The sequence below is a fragment of the Nicotiana tabacum genome, chromosome 23 (genome assembly GCF_000715075.1).
Source record: "Nicotiana tabacum cultivar K326 chromosome 23, ASM71507v2, whole genome shotgun sequence".
NCBI classification, from domain to species: domain Eukaryota; kingdom Viridiplantae; phylum Streptophyta; class Magnoliopsida; order Solanales; family Solanaceae; genus Nicotiana; species Nicotiana tabacum.
This window is the reverse complement of record NC_134102.1, coordinates 124232197-124254237: the sequence shown is the minus strand read 5'-3', so window position 1 is coordinate 124254237 and position 22041 is coordinate 124232197. Positions and strand designations below refer to the sequence as shown.

The window sequence follows — 22041 nt, the reverse complement described above, 5'->3', positions numbered from 1 at the left end:
GGAAAATAATAGGGAGGAAGGAATTGAGAAAAAATTATATTTCTTCTTTTAGGATAAGGAAATTTCTACTCGTTTCATTCTTTCTTCGGCTTTCGTTCGAAAAAATCAAGCAGCTTCACCACCCCAAAACCAACAGCCCTTGACCACTTTTGAGCCATTATTAACCATCCCCCCACCAAACCAAAAAAAAAAAAAATCCAAAAATAGCCACTAAATCGTCAGTTTTGCAAGGTCGATTGAGGTTGCAAGTTGAGATTTGCAGCTCGAGTTTTTCGTGGTCCGAAGGGTCTAGTTGAGATCTATCCGATCATTGAGTGGTTGTAATTTAAATCCAAAATCATTAATACAAAGGTTCACTTCTCTTTCTATTTTGTTTTTCTCATTAATGTTTTGGGTCACTCTGTTTTAGTTTAACTTTGAGTATGATATGATCGAATTCGCATCTGAGTGTGCTAAGATTAATTTGTTCTCATGTTGAGTATTTGTTAAGATTAATTTATTGTCCTTTTTAGTAGTTCATATGGTTAATTTTATTGATGAATATGTATTAATTCGTTACTTTTCTTGTTTATTCAATGAAGTAATGGCTTTCCATTTTAGCATGCTTTAGTTTTATTTTAATCTCCTATCTTAGTGACTAAATTGGTCCTGCCTATATCTATCTATTCCTGCCATAAATTTAGTCTAGTTTCAAATATTGGTTAGCAGTAAAATTATAAGAGATTAGGTTGGGCCATTATTGGTGTAAGACTTTAATTGGACTTCCCTAGCGTATTTATGGGCTATTTGTTGCACATGACCAAAAATAAATAAACATTCACAAGCTAGCCAACTTTTTCCATAATTAATTTACTTAATTTCCTCCGTAACAATATACATACCTCATGACCTTACAATAATGTCAAAATTAGTAATTGAATAATATCCGAAAATCATAGCTTGATTTAGGCGCGATTAATAATAATCATCGTGACTATGGGTACGGTTCCTGCGGCATAGTCATGATATGTAAACCCCAATTCAAGTGCGCGTTTCACGCGACTTGAATATAACTTCAAATAATAATAAAAATAAACATGTTGTAAATCGCGGGTGCGTTTCACGTGGCGCGGTTTGCAATGTGTACCAAAACGACAAGTGTGCGACATCGCGACTTGTTCAAATAAATTTCATAAATATTAAAAAGCGGTAAAAGACAACATTGCACAATGGGTTTAAAACATGTAATAAATCAGATAATTACGCCAAGTATTAATTGTTAAGCGACTGTGCTAAAATCACAGAACTTGGGAGTGCCTCACACCTTCTCTCAGGTTAACAGAATTACTTCCCGGTCTTCTGTGTTCGCGGACCAAAAATAAGAGTCAAATTTCCTCGATTTGGGATTCTAAAATAAATCGGTGACTTGGGACACCATAAATTATTCCAAGTGGCGACTCTGAATAAATAAATAATCCCATTTCGAATAATGTCATTTAAATTGAAAAAAAACTCCATATCCCCTATCCACTCGGGAAAAAGGAGGTGTGACAATACTTTGAATTCAAATATACCCCTCATTTAAATGGAGGGACACGTGTCAATGTCCTGTTGGTCAATTCTAAACATTTTCTAATTATTGTTTTAGAAAATTGCTCTTCAGTTTTTTTTCCAATTTTTACAAAAAAAACTGCTTTAAAAAAAGCTGAAAATATTTTCTAAAATAATATTTTTGTAAAAACTAGAAAAAAAAAACTAAAAAGCAATTTTCTAAAGCAATATTTTTGTAAAAAATGAAAAAAAAAACAAGTATTTTCTTCTTCTTTTTCAGTTTTTAGTAAAAAATATTTCAGTTTTTTCCAGTTTTTAATTGCTTTAGAAAATTGCTTTTCAGTTTTTTTAAAGGAGTTTTTTGTAAAAACTGGAAAAAAATTATCTTCGTTATTTTCAGGTTTTAGTAAAAAAGAAATTTAGTTTTTTTCCAGTTTTTACAAAAAAAATAATTATTTTTCGGGTATGGGTAATACGTATTTTTAATTAATTAGGAGATATTTAGAATTGACCAACAGGACGATGACACGAGTCCCTCTGTTTAAATGAGGGGTATATTTGAACCCAAAGTATGACTGCACGGGTATAGATAACCCAATAGTATAACGAGGGGTATTGTTAGACCATTTTCGAAAGTAGAGGGGTATATTTGGCCCTTTGCCGTTAAGAATATCCTCTATAAGGAATATTAGTTGAGATATACTTCATTACATGTTTGTACCTTATAAAATCAAAATAAGTAAGAAAAACACACCTACCTAATTAAAACTTAATTGTTCATCTTCATAGATTTAGATGATATCCAATCAGCTTGACTATAACAAACAAGTCATCATACAACGATCAACATTAATCATTTATCGAAACTTGTACTTTATTCGTTTGTGTATGATTATTTATTGAAATTTTTATTTTGATTATATTGAATTATTTTATAAAATCATATACAATATGACTCGGTATACACATGCAACGCACGTGCCGAGAAACTAGTATATATATATATATATATATATATATATATATATATATATATATATATATATTATACAAGTCATAACCTGACACGCTAAGCATTTGCACAAGGCTAGTCCAAGGAAAGTAAGGTCCAAATTCAGGAGCATATTTGTCTTCTTATCTTAGGCTAAAATCCCTTACTTGGACAAGGCCAGTCCAAGTGATCCAGCACAAAGAAAAAATTACTGTAAAAAATAAACTCACCCACATTATCTAATTTTCTTTACAAATGCATCTGTTTCTGGAATTACAACATAGAGAGCTAATAGATTTGGTAAAAAAATCCAATTTCCAAGTATAATACACCAGTTCATCCCATTTTAACATTGTGTAGTTCATATCAGAATTTGGAACAGATCAAAGAATCCTTTAGCTTGTGTAACAGCAGACTCTAAGAACAGCACAAGCACACTTCCATAAAATCATTCCCAGTGTATAATTCAAAGTTTTTTTTTTTTTGAATATTTCCCCTTTTTGATATCATCAATTTTCAGATTCTAACTCATCAATACAGTTTGTTAAAACCAGCAGGTGCAGCAGATTCACTCAACCTAGGCAAGAATCCTTCCCTCTCAAGTGAAACATGTAGACAAGACATTATTTTTACTAATGCTGTCCATGCCACAGGAGACGCGCAAAAGGCGTATGCAAATACAGCTAATGCTCTTACAACACCATCAGAATACCAAGGATAAGCCATGACCAAAAGTGCCCCAAAAATTCCTAGCCATGGCATAAGAACAGGTAGCATTGGCAACAAGAATGCATTCAGTGCTATACATGATAGTGCAAAAGAACCTAGTAAGTAGAGACCCCAACCGATTATTGGATGAACTGTCCGAGGTATCAAGAAGAAAGGAATTATGTAGGCTGCAAGAATGGACCATATCGCGATCAATTTCAGGCCTGTTCGTATTAAGAAGATGCTCTTGGTGTCTTCACGTCGATAGCACAACTTAGATAAATTAGGACGTGCTAAGCGCGTCATTACCATTATTCCAAGGTAAAATACAGTTTGAATCAGCACTAGTGGCATCTCTGCATCATACCTGCAGAATGACAAACAGGTTAAATTTTGACGAATGCACTTCAACATGCTCAGAATTGAGGCGTAGTTATTTATAGTCCAAACATATTATAAGATAGGATTTTAGTCTTACCCAAGAGTTTGACGTCGCTGTTCATGCCACTGAATGCCCAAAGGAAGAACAGGCCATGACCACCAATACCAAGGTTTTAACCATGGTGCACCAGGGAAAGTAATGACACTATTAGGTCCACATGGTACCGACCAATGTAGTCTGAGATCTGAAAAAGAGTTAAAAGTAACAATCATTATAATTTTGTCTCTGCTTCAGAAATATGCATTAATGAGACATCACAAATATCGTCCAATTAAAACACGCGGTATGAAACTTACAATAATAAGAGGCATCCATTTGATAACCAAGAGGCAGTCGATAATTTCCCTGGAGTCTGGTACCATTAGGGGAAGGATGGAACATTGGCTGATCAAGTAAATCTGGGAAGTAACCGCTAATAAAACCTTGATCCGCGCCATCTGGATTGTCCATTCCAACCTTCAGCTGATGAAGCATGTCCTTAAATACCATTGTTGACGGCTGCAATTCAAATTTTATAAGTAACTAGTACTTGAATCACCAGTCAAATAAGTATTTGGCCAAACCATAAGATTCCTACGTTTGTTATGTAAATATCAACTAATAAAATATTGTTCGCGCAGAAAACTGACCTGCAATACAAAGAGACCAGTGTGGAAGATGCAAGGATTGATGAAGACTGCACAAAACTGACCACATTGGAACAGTTCATCTGTTTTCTGAAGGAAAAGGTTATCAGAATCAAGCATCACAACCCTTTCATAATTTGTTAGGCTCCACGCGTAAAGTTTGTTCAATGTTAGCTTGAATCTCCAATTAAAATTGGACTGTCCTTTGTATGGATTGTTCAGATTTTCAACTCTCACCACCTTTGCACCATCTTCCTGCTCTCTGCACACCAAGTACATAATGGAGTATATTAGTTTTCAGGGTTAAAGGGGACCAACGGTAAAGTTGTCTTTCGTGTAACGTATAGGTCAGGGGTTCGAGCCGTGGTAATAGCCACTAATGCTTGCATTAGGATAGGCTATCTATATCACAACATGTGGGGTACGACCCTTCCCGGATCCTGGGTAAACTGATTCACATTTCTATTCTGTTGTGAATCAAGCTAAAGAAAATATCAACAAACTTGATTGAAAGAATTGTGGAGCTATGACATGTAACTTGTACATAGGAATTTATTCTGGTCCAAGAGCAATTTTGCCAACTTTTAGGTACTAACATAGAAAATTGCATAGCTCTTATTTAGGTTTGTCTAGTCAATTTTTTTGCTTTCAGATGTATCAGATAAATCCATCACATATCAGAAGGTCAGGAAATTCTTGATTATATTAGGCTTATGGTCTTCCAACTATATTTTTTTATTATATATTATGGTGGTTAGCATAGAATTAATTGGGGGGTTCACATACTCTATATTTATAATTCGTGTTGAAAATGATGAGTTCATGAAATCCACTCCTAACACCCTAGGTCCGTCTCCCAACTAGATTATTTTATCAAGTACGTATTACTACCACTGATATAGATATTGAGTAACTCTTTATCTAGAATTAAACAAATCAAAAAATTACCTAAATATTTTTTTTCTCAACTGAAATTTGATTACAACTTAGGCTTCTTTTTTTTTTAAAGATGAGCAAGGTGCAGCAACCAGTCTATTTCTGAACAAATTTGTTTTTCCGTTTACTTTTCTAGCATACGTAATCCACACAATTCACTGACGGAGAAAACTATTTTTAACTATTTGGTGATAGTTTCAATTAAAACTGTTTTGTCATTTTCTAAATTGGGTGGCAAAAACAGGAGAAACATCCTAGCTTATGAGGTGGACATAATCCTTGTTTTTATCCTCAAAACCATCACTTTGCTTTCTGAAAAAGATATACTTTTTCTTTGTGCTATGTGGATAATGTTTTTTAGCACTTAGAATATTGCATGTCTTTGGTATACACCAATGAAAAGGACTAAAAATTACACCTCAAACGATAGAATTGGCATTGAGCATGATAGCAACTAAAAGTTGGTTCATCTATTATGATAATATATGTTTTAAAAATATTTGTTTGAACGTTAAGTACGTAACAAGAGGATTATCCAATTTTAAAATAATAAACCATTTTTGGGTCCCCACTAAGTTGGTTCACTTGAATATGACGTCTTAAAGAATTAGCAAAGGCGACATTATATTATTATAAGTATTAAAACACATAATACCTAAAAAGAAATTTTTAGCCCTTACAACTGTAAGTAACACAAATAGGAAAGGTGACAGATGCAAATATACTTTAGACCAAATTAAAGTAAGGTGAGGAAGCAATTGTATCCGAAAGTGCACAAAATAATTAGTGCTTAGGTGATAATTAAACCATTAACAAACGAATCAAAAAAGGGATATCCTTTTTCAATGTCTTGAAAATTTGATTATCCTTATCCTTCTGAAAAATAAAAAGACTTTAATCTATTTGAACAAGTTGTCTGTCTTTTTCTTTCTCGGTTATTAGTTTTATTTATTATGAACGGTTACTTATATGTATCTTTTAGGTGACCAAATAATGTCAAAATTTATTATAATGTCACTGTATAAAAGTTAAACTCCTAACTTAACACTACTAAGTCAATTAATCGAGCCAACACAACCATTGTTAGATAAGCTAGATCATCTTTATCCTCTAAAGTTTCAAGTGTTTCTTTTTAGGAAGTTTAACCTTCAGAAAAATACTTAAAGTAAGAGTCTTAACTCAAAAGACGGTAATAAGGTCTTAAAAGTTGCTTTACATTGAATAAGTGGCCAAATTGTTGTGAAAAGAACAAAGAAAAAAAAGGAGCACTTCCCAGAAACAACCAATCCGTGCACGTTCCTGTGCCAAAAACAAAAACTTTGCCATATGCCACAAAGACTTGTAACTATCACCACCAAATTCCCTTCTTATGAAAACTATATTTTTGAAAGCAAAAATTAGTGAACGTCTTTCTCCCTTTCTTAGAAAAAGTAGCTTCACCTAATTTTTAACTCTTTTTGTTATGTTCGAAACTCGGTGAACTATTGCCCGTCTCTCTATCCTTCTTGAATTTAAGGTTTTATCTATAGTAAAATTTAAACTCGTAACGCTCACTTAATTCACGCAGCACGTGTAATGCTTTTATCACTAAACCAAAAACTTGTGTAGCTTGACCTAATTTCTTAGGTATTACTTCATGTCCAGTGGTTTATCTTTGATTGTCGTGTTAGTTATCACAGCACGATAACATACCAAAAGTTAATATGATATAAACCTAATAATTAGTTCTCCCTTCAAAAAGAAAAATTAATATTAGTTCTGATATATTATAGAAATTTTCTTTGCAGAAACGCGTATGTGCTGGCAAAATCAAGAGGGCCATTGCTTACTAATTCCCTAATTAATATGCGACCCCCTCCTTTCACGGACTTTAAAGCAATTTATTTGCAAAAAAATAAAATAAAATAAGTTGAAACAAGAATTGACCAATTCCAACTACATATTTTAAGTTTCTTCCTAGAATCATTAAACTTCCACTACCATTTGACAAATATTTAAAATTCTATTGTGAAATAAACAGACCCTCCTCTTTTTTGACATCCTGGTCGACATAACCAGATTTATGTGGGCCTTCAAAGTAACCCCATTTTCAAGCTCACTACACATCTGGAAAATTTAATGCTTTAAAACCAAAAAGGAAATAAAAATAAATAAAGGGAACCTAGTTACTAATTGGATGTCCGGTGACGTTAAAAGTATATTCTATAACTTTTCTCTAATTTTCCGATGACCCTTTTTATAATACAGAAATCTCCATAGTCAGTGACGAAAAATTCAAACTCAATAATAGGCTTTAATTCACCTGCTGCATAACTCGCATATTACGAGCTGCGCTCTTAACACTAGGCAATTAATATATCACGTTATGCGCTTTTACTACTAGAGTAAAGCTGTGGACAGCTTTTGATAACTAACTTTTTTGAGTGAATTTATGTAAAAGAGAAGAATGGAGGAATTGAGACTTACAGAGTTTGAACCCAATGAAGAGGAACATCGAGTGAAGCAATGACGACGAGATCAGCGTCAACGCCAAGCCGAGAAAGTGATCGTAGCATGACACGTGTTGCAATGTAGAACTCATAATCTCTTGGTGTTCCCATATACATCATGGTAGCATAGGCATTTCTGTGCACCCCTTTACTCTCCGCCGTCGCCGGAACTCCGCCGACCACCGTCGTTAAAGCTATTATCAAAATCCAAAAACCCCATAAAAAGAGTAAATTCAACCTTCGTATCATCTTCCCTACTACCCTTTATTTTTTTGGTCCTCACAACGCTAAAAACTTGAGGAAATTAATAAAGAAAAGTTAACAAAACTTTATAAAAGGAATCTCATTTATCTTCTCCACGTTAGACTATAAGTCATTGGTCCTATCCTGTAAGGAAAGTTAGAAAAGTTCGCCGGGGAAACAAGATTCCGGCGACAAGATGGCTAAAGGAGTGCACCAGATAAAAAAATTCTGATCAAAATCAGCAAGCACCAATCTGAACAAAGTACAAATGAAAATTTTGTGTGCGTATTTCTTTTGTTTATTTTTTGGTGTTTCGCTTGTCTATCGGCTGGGGAAAAAGAGAAGGAGATTTGACTTTTGAGGGTTTAAGCAGATTGTATCGAAGGAAAGTAGACGAGAACTATCTGGGGATGAAGCAGCTTTTTATAATAGTACTAGTAGTAGTTCTTTACGAGCGACTTTTAATTTTAAAAATATCTCCCTGTTATTTGACCAACAACTTTTCTAATTTTTAAAAAATTTAATATTACTGTGATAATTCTACCTTTTTAAATTAAGGATAGTAAAATAGACATTGTCCCAAACTCATATAAAGAAAAAAAGAGTTATAGTTATATTGGTATGATTACTTTAAGTTCAATGTACATCAGGAGTTCTTTAGTTTAGGAATTTTTTAGTCTTTATTATTTTGTCTAATGTTCTTTAGAAATCTTTTAGTTTGACTAAAAAAAAATTATATACCAATGAAGAATATAAAATCTTTTTATTGTAGAGAAATTAATTTATAATGAAAATTTTGTCGTTGTATTGGCACGCTCTTGTGTTAGAATAAAATAAGTTTGAATAGCGCAAAATTAATAAAAAAAGATTCATAATCGAGATTTGATTGATTTACTAAAATTAACATGTATATGTGACTGCATCTTGAAGCTAATCTGATCTGTTAGTTTTTAATACATTGACTAGATTAACGGTCGAGCACGAACACTAGTGAATTTGGACTAGCTGACAAAGATACTTTTAATATTTGTTTAAGTAATTGAATTAAATATTTCCTTTTTAGGAAAAAGCTAATAAATGTATATCTTTCCTTCTTTACGTCCGATTGAACCAGCTAGTCAGTCAACTACATTTTCTCCGAAACAGAGACCATGTCTTCACGCTGTTCTGTCTGAGAAATTAACCTTTTTCTCATACCCTTTTTTTTCCACATTTATTTGCCACCAGCCACGAAGGAATAAATTTTACGAGTGCTAATAAAGTAAAACCAGCCGACTCATGTTTTCATCTAATAAATTAAATGCGTAGTACTGGAGTAGTAACATTTTGTTCTTATTTTAAAATTGATCTCTCCGAGAAACGAGGGGACTATCTATATACGGGTAAAAATCAAGCTCATGATACACTTCGACCTCCAATAGGGTAAAACGAGCTCGAGATATGATTGCGAAGGATCGGAATCGAAGCAAAGGTCTCATCGAGTCAGAATCCGGGGGCACGTTGTCTGCCTTCGACAATATCGGGGTCATGATTCGAGATCGATCCAAATCCTGAAAGACTTCGGAGGACATTGTCGGGCAACCAAGCACGACAAACAGAAGGGCATAATATCCGCGATCGGCCGAATATCACGGCGTGAATCTCGGTACGAATCGATGAAGAGCCGGCAATCAGTTAAACAGAAGATTTTTTACCTTTTATAGAGTTGTACTTAGAGTAGGATTCCCCTACTATATAAAGGGGGTCTGATAATTCATTAGACACATTGTAACACGTATTCCAAAGTAATATGCTACTATTTTCACTACTATTGCAAGCTCTTTCTCTCGTTCATCAATATTGTTCATTGTGAGCCCGAATCGAGGGTGAAAAAGTCACTAAGGCTGGAATCATCCTCCTCGCATGGTTTGAATTTACTGTATCTTTACTTATCCATTCTAACTCAATTTATCGTTTTGTATCAAATCAATCTGCATATCCTTAAAACCACTTACAAATTTAATTGTTATCCGATTTTGAGGGTAAACAGTTTGACGCCCACCATGGGGCAAAGGATAATAGTGATAATTTGATACAAATTTTCATAACACACCCTACTCCACACTTGTTCTTTGAAGTGTCTTTGATTTTAGGTCAAAGTTTGAAATGTCGAACTCCCAATCTGCCCCTCTAAACACGGATGTTGAGTCTGGCCACATGGCGAGAACAATAATACGGTGCCCAGTAACGAGGTGCCCCCGGCCAATCCCAACGGAATTTCGGTCATGGACCTGATCGATGACAACTCATATGTGGCCATTAACACGAATTTGCCTACCGATCCTGAGAACAGCATCCCCGGGGGAGTCCGATCGGTAGCCCAAAATACTCGTGACGGTGAAAGAGATGGGATCAATTTTCGGGTGATCTTCGAAATGTTGCAGGCTTAGCAGGCAGCGATAGACCAACTACAGAACCAAAGTCGCGCTCCCAGTAGAGTTGAACCCGAACCAACCCAGGAAAACACTCGCAGAAATGAACCATCCACAAATAGGTCAAATGAAGTTGAACCCCGGACCAACCCTGAGATAATAAAGATGCTCGAGGAATTGACAAAATGGGTAGAAACGGGAGAAAAGAAGATCGAAGCCAACGACAAGAAGGTGGAGACCTACAACTCCAAGATCGATCAAATTCCTGGAGCACCACCGATATTGAAAGGCCTAGACTCCAAAAGGTTTGTTCAAAAACCTTTTCCTCTGAGCGCAGCTCCGAAGCCACTCCCGAAGAAGTTCCGCATGCCTGAAATTCCTAAGTACAACGGAACAACTGATTCAAATGAAAATGTGACCTCGTACACGTGCGCCATCAAGGGGAACGACTTAGAAGATGATGAGATCGAATTTGTCCTGCTGAAAATGTTCGGAGAGACCTTTTCAAAAGGAGCTATGATATGGTATCACAACTTGCCCCCCAATTCTATTAACTCATTTGCTCTGCTTGCAGATGCTTTTGTAAAAGCGCACGCCGAAGCCATCAAGGTCGAGACCAGGAAGTCGGACCTTTTCAAGGTAAAGCAAAGAGATAACGAGATGCTCAGGGAGTTCGTGTCAAGGTTTCAAATGGAACGGATGGACCTGCCGCCGGTGGAAGACGATTGGGCCGTTCAGGACTTCACGTAAGGACTCAATACTCGAAGCTTATTGGCTTCGCAGCAGTTGAAACAAAATCTGGTAGAATATTCGGCTGTTACTTGGGACGATGTGCATAACCAGTATCAATCAAAAGTTAGGGTCGAAGATGATCAGCTTGGGGCCCCTTCCGGGTCTGTTTAACCCGTCCGAGCTAGTGACAGATCCAGAAGAGACATTGATCGTGAACCAAGTTCAAGTAGTGATAGGTATCAATCGTACAACAGTGATCGTAGGGGTAACGGGTCTGAATGAAACCCTGTGAGAAGTGAAAGGAGAAGCGATCGAGGTCAACATAACCGGGGACTCATGAACAAAAACAATTTCGACAGGCCCATCGGGCCTAAAGAAGCAATGAGGTTATTGGAGTACAACTTCAACATCGATGATGCTGCTATAGTATCTGCCATCGGACGCATCAAAGACACCAAGTGGCCTCGACCTCTACAATCCGATCTAACCCAAAGGGATCCCAACTTAATATGTAAATATCATGGCACTCACGGCCACAGAACAAAAGATTGTCGATAATTGAGAGAGGAAGTAACCCGGTTATTCAACAACGAACATCTCCGGGAGTTCTTGAGCGATCGAGCCAAAACCATTTCAGGAATAGAGATTCTAGTAAGCAGATCGAGCAGGAGGAGCCTCAGTACATCATTAACATGATCATCGGTGGGTTCGACGTTCCCCAGGGGTCGATGTTAAAGCGCACCAAAGTGTCCATCACGAGGAAAAAATGGACTCGAGATTACGTACCAGAAGGAACCTTGTCTTTCAACGACGAGGACGCTGAAGGCATCGTACAGCCCCACAATTATGCACTGGTAATATCTATACTCATAAATAAATCTCGAGTTAAGCGCGTGTTAATTGATTCAGGTAGCTCGGCTAATATCATTAGATCGAGGGTCGTGGAACAACTAGGTATACAAGACCAAATCGTGCATGCAGTCAGGGTTCTAAAAGGATTCAACATGGCATGTGAGACCACTAAAGAGGAGATAATATTACTGGTGAACACCACCGGAACCATTCAGGAAATAAAGTTCTGCGTGATCGAATGAGACATGAGGTGCAATGCTCTATTCGGGAGACCATGGATTCACAACATGAGGGCAATACCCTCGACGATGCACTAGGTGCTAAAATTCCCGATGCCGGGAGGGATTAAAACAGTTTACGGAGAATAACCAGCCACAAAGGAGATGTTCGTGATCGACGAGGTGATCCTTATATCTGCACTTTCGACATCGAAGGGTCTAGGTCTGGTGGCCAGAGACGAAACCAAATAGCAATTATCGATACCGGCCTCGATCGAACCGGAGAAGCAGGGGACGGATGAGGACGATGACTATGGAGTTACCAGATCTTTCATAGTCCCTGATGATTCCGACACCACCAAATCAACAGTCGAAGAACTAGAGCAAGTCATATTGATCGAACACCTTCCTGATCGTAAGGTATACCTGGGCACGGGGCTAAGTCCCGAAGTCAGAAAAAAACTCATTTAATTCCTTATAGCTAACATAAATTGTTTCGCTTGGTCCCATCTCGATATGATAGGGATTCTGCCAGAGATAACTACAGACAAGCTAAGCCTGGATCCGAAGTTCCATCCAGTCAAGTAGAAATGGAGGCCTCACTCCGAAGTCAAGCATGCATTCATCAAGGACGAGGTATCTAAACTCCTTAAAATAATGTCCATCTGGGAGGTTAAGTACCTGGATTGTTTAGCAAACATAGTAATAGTCCCTAAAAAGGGGAATAAATTGAGAATGTGTGTAGACTATAAAGACTTAAACAAGGCATGCCCCAAGGACTCTTTCCTTATGCCAAACATCGATCGCATGATCGATCCCATGGCCGGCCATGAGATCCTCATTTTTCTCGACGATGACTCCGGGTACAACCAAATTCGGATGGACCTGGACGACCAGTAAAGAACGTCCTTCATCAGTAAATACAATACCTACTGCTATAATGTAATGCCATTCAGACTAAAAAATGTCGGTGCCACTTACCAATGCCTAGTAAATCGGATGTTCGAAGAGCGAATAAGAAAATAAATGGAGGTTTACATTAATGATATGTTGATTAAGTACCTGCGAGCAGAGGACCATTTTAAATATTTGCAGAAAACCTTCGATATATTAAAGAAATACAATATGAAGCTGAACCCAGAGAAATGCGCATTCAGAGTCGGGTCCGGGAAATTCCTCGAATTCATGGTGTCCAACCGGGAAATCAAAATTAATCCCGATAAAATCAAGTCCATCAAGTCCATCAACATTGTGGATAATATCAAGGCCGTTCAAAGGTTAACCGGACGCATAGCCGTATTGGGTCAATTCATCTCGAGGTCCTCCGACAAGAGCCATCGGTTCTTCTCACTGATGAAGAAGAAGAATAACTTCTCATGGACCCTAGAGTGCCAACAAGCCTTGGATGAACTCAAACGGTACCTTTCGAGCCCACATTTGCATCATACTCCAAAAGTAGATGAATAGTTGTACATGTACTTAGCGGTATCTGAGGTAGCGGTAGGTGGAGTCCTCATTTGGGAAGAGGAAGGTACGCAATTTCCTATCTATTATGTTATCAGAACCCTAGGCGAGGCCGAAACTAGGTATCCTCACCTAAAAGAATTGGCGCTCGCTTTGCTAAGCGCCTCTAGTAAGCTAAAACCGTATTTTCAATGTCATCACGTATGTGTTGTGACTACTTACCCATTAAGAAACATAATGCATAAGCCCGAGCTCTTGGGACGATTGGCCAAATGGACTTTACAACATGTACCTCGGGATCAAAACAGCGAGGTTGTTGCTCTTGCTAACTTGGGATCGCCGGTCGACGACAATGAATTCAACTTAAGAATAGTCGTACAACTCATGAAATCAATAGTGGAGGAAGGCCATGCCGAGATAAACTCAAGAAGCTTAACCTGGTACTGAAGAAACAAATACATAGATTACCTAAAGATCAGAAAACTTCCCTCGGATCCTAAATGTCGGCCCAAGTGAAGGTTTATTTTGAATATTGACAAAGGAAGCTCATGCATGAACCAGGTCCATCCCTTATGTGCATAGACATGGGAAGATTCGAGCATGTGAGATGCACGTGAAGGAGATAAGATTAACTTGGTACAATTGATATCTCCTGATCGAAAAGGTTACATAATTGATAAGGAGAAGGACTCCTTAATCAAAGAGAACACTATCCAAGATAAGGGAGGAGTTAGAAGTTGAGATCAACTAGAATTCTTCCACTAAAGAAGAGTAGCATTAGAACTCTAGTTATTTTCTACTCTACTAACTCTATAAATCGTAGGATGTTCTCATTCTACAGGCATGCACAAAAGCAGAAGTTAAACGTGAATTGAGAGCAAAATAGCAAGGCATTTTACAAGCAATTCGTGTGTGATTCAAGTGTGCAAACCTAAAGCTATATGAACTAGATAAAAGAACTAGCTCCAAGTGTCTGTCTTTTATTCTAGTTCAATTGTAGTAGGTGTTTTCATATTATACCTTTCAGCTTTATCTAGAGGCAATTGTAATAGGTATTCAAAGTATTCAAGTTAGAGTTAACTTGAAGATGTCGCAACAATTAGAGGTTGTTTGCCACAACGGGATTAGAGTTAATCCTAGCTTTACAAAAGTGTTTAGTAAATGCGGTTTTTGGCTCAGTGATTTAGTGGAAGAGTTTGGGAAAATCCTACTGGGAAGTAGGTCGTGGTTTTTTCACCTTTTGAGCCAGGTGTTTTTCACGTAAAATACTTGTGTTCTTTACTTTCCGCATTTACTGTTTCAGAAATAGTAGGTTAAGGAACATTGGGTACCACACAAATCACCCCCCTCTCCCCCTCCCCCTTTTTGTATGGTATTGAAGTTAAAAATATCAATTGGTATCAGAGCTAGCCACCACTTTTCAATGGCCAGTATTACTCTTGGTGAAAAATCAGGATGAGAGATCACATCATAATAGAAGACTATGAGCTATGGGATATTGTCACAAATGGTCCACTGGCTACCACGAAGATAAATGCCGAAGGAGAAGAGGTGGCAAAGACAAGAGCTGACTACACTGCTGACGACTTGAGGAAATGGGAGAAGAATGCTAAAGCCAAGAAATAGCTTGTTTGTAGACTCGGTCTAGATAAGTACAGTAGAATCCAAAGTTGTACCACTGCTAAGGAAATCTGGACACTTTGAAAGTGGCCCATGAAGGAACACCTCAAGTGAAGAGGTCCAGAGGAACACTACTATGTTCTCAATATGAGAATTTCACCATGAAGGAAGGGGAAACCATCCAATAGATGTATACAAGGTTCACCACACTGACAAATGAACTTAAGTCTCTTGGAAGGATTATTTCTGAAGAAGACAGAGTTGAGAAGATTTTGACAAGAGTTTTGTCAGTTACTTGGGTGAGCAAAATCACTGTCATTCAGGATCAAAGAATATTGCCACTCTTAAGTTGGATGAGCTAATTGAAAATCTCATTGCTTATGAACTTAGAAGGCAAACCATAAATATGGATGTACCCAATAAGGAAAGGAGCCTCGCACTCAGAATCACTGAAGGTTCTGATCTAGAAGATGATGAAATGGCTATGATCACAAAGGACTTCAAGAAGTACCTAAAGAGAGGAAAGGGTACTTCAAGAAGTGAAAGCTACAGCAAACCAAAGGCTCCTGAAAGGCAAACCAATGAGGGATGCTACAAGTGTGGTAAGACTGATCACCACATCAAGAACTACCCTCAATGGGAAATTGAATGGAAGAAGGAAAGAGCTGAACGAAGAAACAGGAAGAAGGAACAGGTTCAACCCAAGAAGAATAAAGGATATGGCTGCTGCTTGGGAATAAAGCTCAGATGAAAGCTCAGCTGATGAAGATGGAGTTGAACAAGCACTTATGGCCATTGGAGAATCTGATGAGGAATCTGAGGTAAGTGTAATTCATCTCAAAGATGAGATTAAATTTTTGTCTAAAGAAAGGCTATCTGAATTACTTCTAGATTTCATTGATGAATCTGAGGATGTAAACAATGAAAATGAATAGTTGTCTAAGAAATGTGTGATTTTGAAACCAAAGTGTAAGAACCTGAAACTTAGGGTTAGTGAGACTATAAGTGAAAATACTGCATTAAAGAACCAGGTTCATGCATTTGAATCAAATGTCCTAGAACTTAGATCTGAAAACCTAAAACTGAAATTAGGAACAAGTAAGAAGACACTGATTGCACACAACTCACTCTAGAAGAAAATGTAGGTAAACTAAAAGATGAATTGTATAAGAAGGATGAGCGGTTAGAATTTTGAGAGAGGATCTAGGAAAAGTCAAATATGAACTAGACAGAACTTGTAAATGGAATAGGTCCTCCGATGCACTTTTATGGCTACAGAAACATCATAGTAGCAATAGAAGAGGACTTGGCTTTGGGAATATGCCGCCTAAATGGGATCCCAAAAGTAAGTACCTTACACTTCCTGAGAACAAGATTTGTACTCACTGTGGTAAAATAGGTCACTATAAAAGTGAATGCAATGCAAAAGAAAAGGCAAGCCAAAAGAACAAAGAACTTGTTCAATGGAAGAATAGGCTACCAAGTTAGGCTAAAAAGAATCTGATTCATCATTTTGCCTATAGAAAGGGACCCAAACTAGTTTGGGTTCCTAAAACTAACCCCTGATTTCCTTTTACGGGTCCAAGTGAAGGGGAGCATCCAAATATGGTACGTGGATAGTAGTTGCTCAAAGCACATGACAGGAAGCAAGAACCAGTTCCTTTCACTTGAGGACCTCAAATGAGGTAATGTCTCCTTTGGAAATGGGAAGAAAGGTGAGATCATTGGGGTTGAAAAGGCAGGTAAGACTGATTCTTACTCTATTGAGAATGTCTACTTGATAGATGGCTTAAAATACAGTCTAATTGGAGTATCACAACTGTGTGATAAATGTAACTTGGTAGCATTTACCTCTACCAAATATTTTGTGATTAATCTTACCACTAACAAGATTGTTTTGCAGGGAAAAAGAGTGAATAATATATATATTGTAGATCTGTCCACACTTTCAGAAAATGAACTCACTTCACACTTTCAGAAAATGAACTCACTTGCTTAATTGTGTTGGACAATGATCCCCTCCTTTGGCACAAGAGACTTGGACATGCAAGTCTGAGTCAACTCAACAAATTAGTTTCCAAGAACCTGGTGATAGGGTTGTCTAACATCAAGTTCAAGGAAGACAAAGTTTGTTAGGCTTGTGCAAGGGAGAAGCAAGTAAGATCCTCTTTTAAATGCAAGAAAGTGGTAAGCACCACCAGGACGATGGAACTGGTCCATATGGATCTCGGTAGTCCAATGAGAATATTAAGCAGATGTGGTAAAAGATATGTGATGGTACTTGTTGATGATTACTCTAGATTTACTTGGATATTATTTTTAACATCTGAAGATGAAGCATTTGACATGTTCACTTTTTTTATTAGAAAAACTTAGAAAGAACTAGGTAATCAACTTTCATCAATTAGGTCTGTTCATGGCACTGAATTTGAAAATGCTAAATTTGCTGAATTTTGTGATGAGCATGGCATAGATCATAATTTTTCTGCTCCTAGGACTCCACAACAAAATGGAGTAGTTGAAAGAAAGAATAGGACACTTGAAGATATGGCTAGGACTATGCTTCTTTCTAGTAAACTACCTCATAGCTTCTGGGCAGAAGCTGTAAATACTGCATGCTACATCATAAATAGGTGCATGACTAGACCTCTTGTAGAGAAGACTCCCTATGAGTTACTTAAAGGGGGAAAACCACACATATCCCATATTAAGGCATTTGGATGCAAGTGCTTTGTGCACAATAATGTTAAAGACTCCCTAGGTAAGTTTGATCCCAGAAGTGATGAGGGAGTATTCTTGGGATATTCTTCACATAGCAAAACTTATAAGGTCTATAATAAAAGAACTATGTGTGTAGAAGAAAGTGTTCATGTGGTTTTTGATGAAACTAACATTCTTTCTGAGAGGCAAGAACATGATGATGAAGCAATTGGGCTGGAAAGAAACTCAAATGAAATGACAGCCCAGACTGAAGCTGCACTAGAGGAAGGAACAGGTGATGGAACAGGTTCTTCCACCCAGGGCAACATGGCAGGGGGAATAGAACAAAGAGAAAATGATTCTCAAACCTCAAGGGAACCTGTCCATGAACCTGTTCCACATCAACAAAGCATTGAAGGAACATCAAGGGGAAACCAGTTGGTTGTAAAATCTTACAAGCATCAAAGTTCTCATACCATTGAGAACATAATCACTGATCCAACCTCTGAAATTAAAACCAGATCTTCATTAAAAAAATCTTTGTTCTTTTAATACTTTCTTATCTCTTATTGAACCTAAAAATGTTGCTAAGGCTTTGCAGGATGCAGACTGGGTAAATGCAATGCAAGATGAACTCAACCAATTTGAAAGGAGTCAAGTTTGACATCTGGTACCAAGACCCAAGGACAGATCAATAATTGGCACAAAATGGGTCTTCAGAAACAAACCTGATGAAGATGGAACAGTTACAAGGAACAAGGATATAGCCAAGAGGAGGGCATAGACTATGATGAAACCTTTGCTCCAGTTGCAAGGTTGGAAGCAATAAGACTCCTCATAGCCTTTGCTGCTTACGTGGAATTCACCATTCATCAGATGGATGTTAAGAGTGCCTTCCTCAATGGATATCTAAAGGAAAAAGTGTTTGTCAAGCAACCTCCGGGGTTTGAAAGCAAGGAAAGTCCTGATCATGTGTACAAACTTGACAAAGCACTTTATGGGCTCAAGTAGGCTCCAAGAGCATGGTATGAAAGATTATCAAAGTTTTTGCTTGAGCATGACTACAAGAGAGGTAAAATTAACAATACTTTGTTCTTGAAAGAAAAAGGTAAAGATCTCTTGGTAGTTCAGATATATGTTGATGATATAATCTTTGGAGTAATTACTGATAAGTTAAGTAAAGAATTTACTAAACTAATGGGGAGTGAATTTGAAATGAGCATGATGGGTGAGCTTAATTTCTTTTTAGGCTTAACAATTAAACAAAATTCAAGTGGAACTATGATCCATCAGCAGAAGTATGTAAAAGAGTTGCTTAAAAGGTTTGAAATGGAAGATTCCAAAGAAATTGACATTCCTATTGCAACAGCTACAAAGTTGGATATAGATGAACCTGATTCATTTGTTAATAAGAAGTTGTATAGGGGAATGATTGGATCATTGTTGTATCTTACGCTAGTAGACCAGACATTGTTTTTAGTGTAGGCCTTTGTGCAAGATTTCAGGAAAATCCAAAGGAGTCTCACTTGACTGTTGTCAAGAGAATTTTGAGATATCTAAAAGGCACCACTGATCTCTGTCTGTGGTATCCAAAAGGTAGTAATTTCAATCTAGTGGGATATACTGATGCTGATTATGCAGGTTTTCTAGTAGATAGAAAGAGCACCTCAGGTATGGCATACTTTCTTGGCTCATGTCTTGTGTCTTGGGCTACCAAAAAACAAAATTCAGTTGCCTTATCTACTGCTGAAGCTGAGTTTGTTGTTGCTGCTTCATGTTGTGCTCAATTGTTGTGGATCAAACATCAATTAATGGACTTTAGAATTGATGTTGGTTGTATCCCCCTTTTTTGTGATAACACTAGTGCAATTAGTATGACCAAGAATCTGGTACATCACAAGAGAACTAAGCACATAGATGTTAGACATCACTTTTTGAGGGATAACTATGAAAAGGGTTTGATAACTGTGGAATTTTGTGCTACTGACAAGTAAATTGCTGACATCTTCACAAAAGCCCTAAGTAGAGATCACTTTGAAAGGAACATGTTAGAATTAGGGATGATTAAGATCACCTAAAAGGACCAATTCAAAATTCACAATAAAAAAAATGGTTAGAAAATCTATAAATTGTGTATATAATTAGATTAAATTTTGCTCAGTCTCATACTTTCAATAGTATACTCTTGTGCCATGTGCTAAAATGACTCATTAATCTCTAATGATATTTTCTCTATTTTGGAAAATTTAGACTTACACAAAAGAATTCTCAATGAAGAACCTGGTTTATCAAGATCACTCGGTATGTTTTCTACACTCTGCATAATTTAAAATAAGAATATTTGGATCATGAGCAGAGTCTTACTTAATTCCAAACTCTTTTGGACTTATCCGTTATAAGTGAACCAGTTCCGTTCAAAAGATTCCTAACCAAATTGAATTACCTAGATTCTAGGGATAGACTCCAATGTCTGTTCAAACCTGAAATTCAGTTTGATTAGACTTCTAAAAGTCTGAAAAACTATCGTTACCCATTAATTACCTCTCTTTATATTTATCAACATTATTTCTTTCTTCACTCCATTACTTTTTCGAGCCGTCAAACTCTTTTCATCTTCTCTAATCTTCCAAACACAATCTACTTCTCTTTTCTTCCAGAACCAAGCACAAAAATGGCCAACACTCCTGAAAACCCTTCATCCCCACCCAAGGAAATCATACCCATACCATCTATCACATCTTTAGCCATACCTCTATCTAAGAAAGAAAGAACTAAGATGCTTGCTCGCAAAACTGTGGCAGGGAGCACATTATCCAAGAAATTAGATAAACAATTGAAGGATAGCCAGTTCCAGGAACCTCAGAAATCTGAAGACTCATTTAAATCTGCTACTGAGGGGGAAGAAACGGTTTCTTCTGAAACTGAACAGGTATCTTCTGGCCCAAAGTTACTCCTGAGATAATTTCTGAAGTTGATACAAATTTGGAGAATAGGTTTGTGCTGGTAGGGTCTATAGCAGGTGTTGAAACTACTGAGTCTGCAGAAGTTGGTGGTAAAAAAAAAAGGAAAAGAAAAGGAGAGCAAAGGAGAGCAGGGGGAAGTGGGTCTGGCGAAGCTGCTGAAGGTCTTGTTCAACTTGGGAAAAATAGAGATGAACCTGGTTCATCTATAAAGGAAACCCTCGCAGACCTACTGAAGAAAGTGACTGAGAGCTATAATCCAAAGAAAAAAGGAAGTTCAAAGGCTAAAACCCTTGGCACTGCTACGGCAAACAAGAAAAGGAAGGCTTCCCCTTCTGTTACTGTTGAAATTCCTCCCACAAGAGGAAGAGCCACAAAAAGTCAGCTAAAGCAGAATTAGGCAAAGCTGCAGAAAGCCTTAGAAGAAAGTAGAAGAAAAGCAATTGCTAAGGGAAAGAAGAAGATGGATAAGCCTGTTGAGGCTGTTGATATTGATGAGATGGACCTGGTCCTTCGAGATGAAGAAGATACTGAAGAAGTGGAGGTTCTGACCCCCAAAGCCAAGAAAGCCAAGACTTCCACTAAGAAGTCTGTTTCAGAGTCAAAGTTTGCTGAACCATCCACCTTGGCAAAAAGAACAAGGTCTGCTGTGAAGTCAAAATAAGTAAAAAAAAATGTTGAAGAAAAGGAATGGAGTGGAGAGGAAGAAGATGATTCTGACACTGAGAAAGACAAGATGGCCAAGTTTGGCAAGAGGGCAATTTTGAAGGGCAGACTCTTCAGGGACTTGGAGGAGAAATGAATCGTGTTGCTTTTGGAGAAGTTGGAGTTACAAGGCTGGAAGGACATGGTCCTTCAGATGGATGGCAAGTTGGCCAGGAATGAAATTGTTGAGTTTATGGCAAATGGTAAGGTGAAAGATGGAAGGGTTACCAGTATAGTGAAAGGAGTGCAAGTCTCCTTCGATGTGAAGGAGAAATTCTGGGTGTACCTGCTGAGGGGTACAATGACTATACAAAGCTTAAGTGGCCAAGACTAGAAAATCTTCCTACTGCCCTTACCATTACCAGAAATTCAATTACAATGAGGAGGAAGTTGACCCCAAGGCTGTGTACAAGA

General features: G+C 37.4%; 1 protein-coding gene across 1 annotated transcript; it reads right to left on the bottom strand.

The window, feature by feature from the left end:
• Positions 1-2643: 2643 nt before the first annotated feature.
• On the bottom strand, positions 2644-8360 carry LOC107778538 (putative glucuronosyltransferase PGSIP8). The gene is made up of 5 exons (XM_016598819.2): positions 7700-8360; positions 4301-4559; positions 3968-4169; positions 3708-3855; positions 2644-3596 (listed from the first exon to the last, which is right to left on the bottom strand). The coding sequence occupies exons 1-5, from the start codon at positions 7969-7971 to the stop codon at positions 3053-3055; spliced, it is 1425 nt and encodes a 474-aa protein (XP_016454305.1). The 5' UTR covers positions 7972-8360; the 3' UTR covers positions 2644-3052.
• Positions 8361-22041: the final 13681 nt, after the last annotated feature.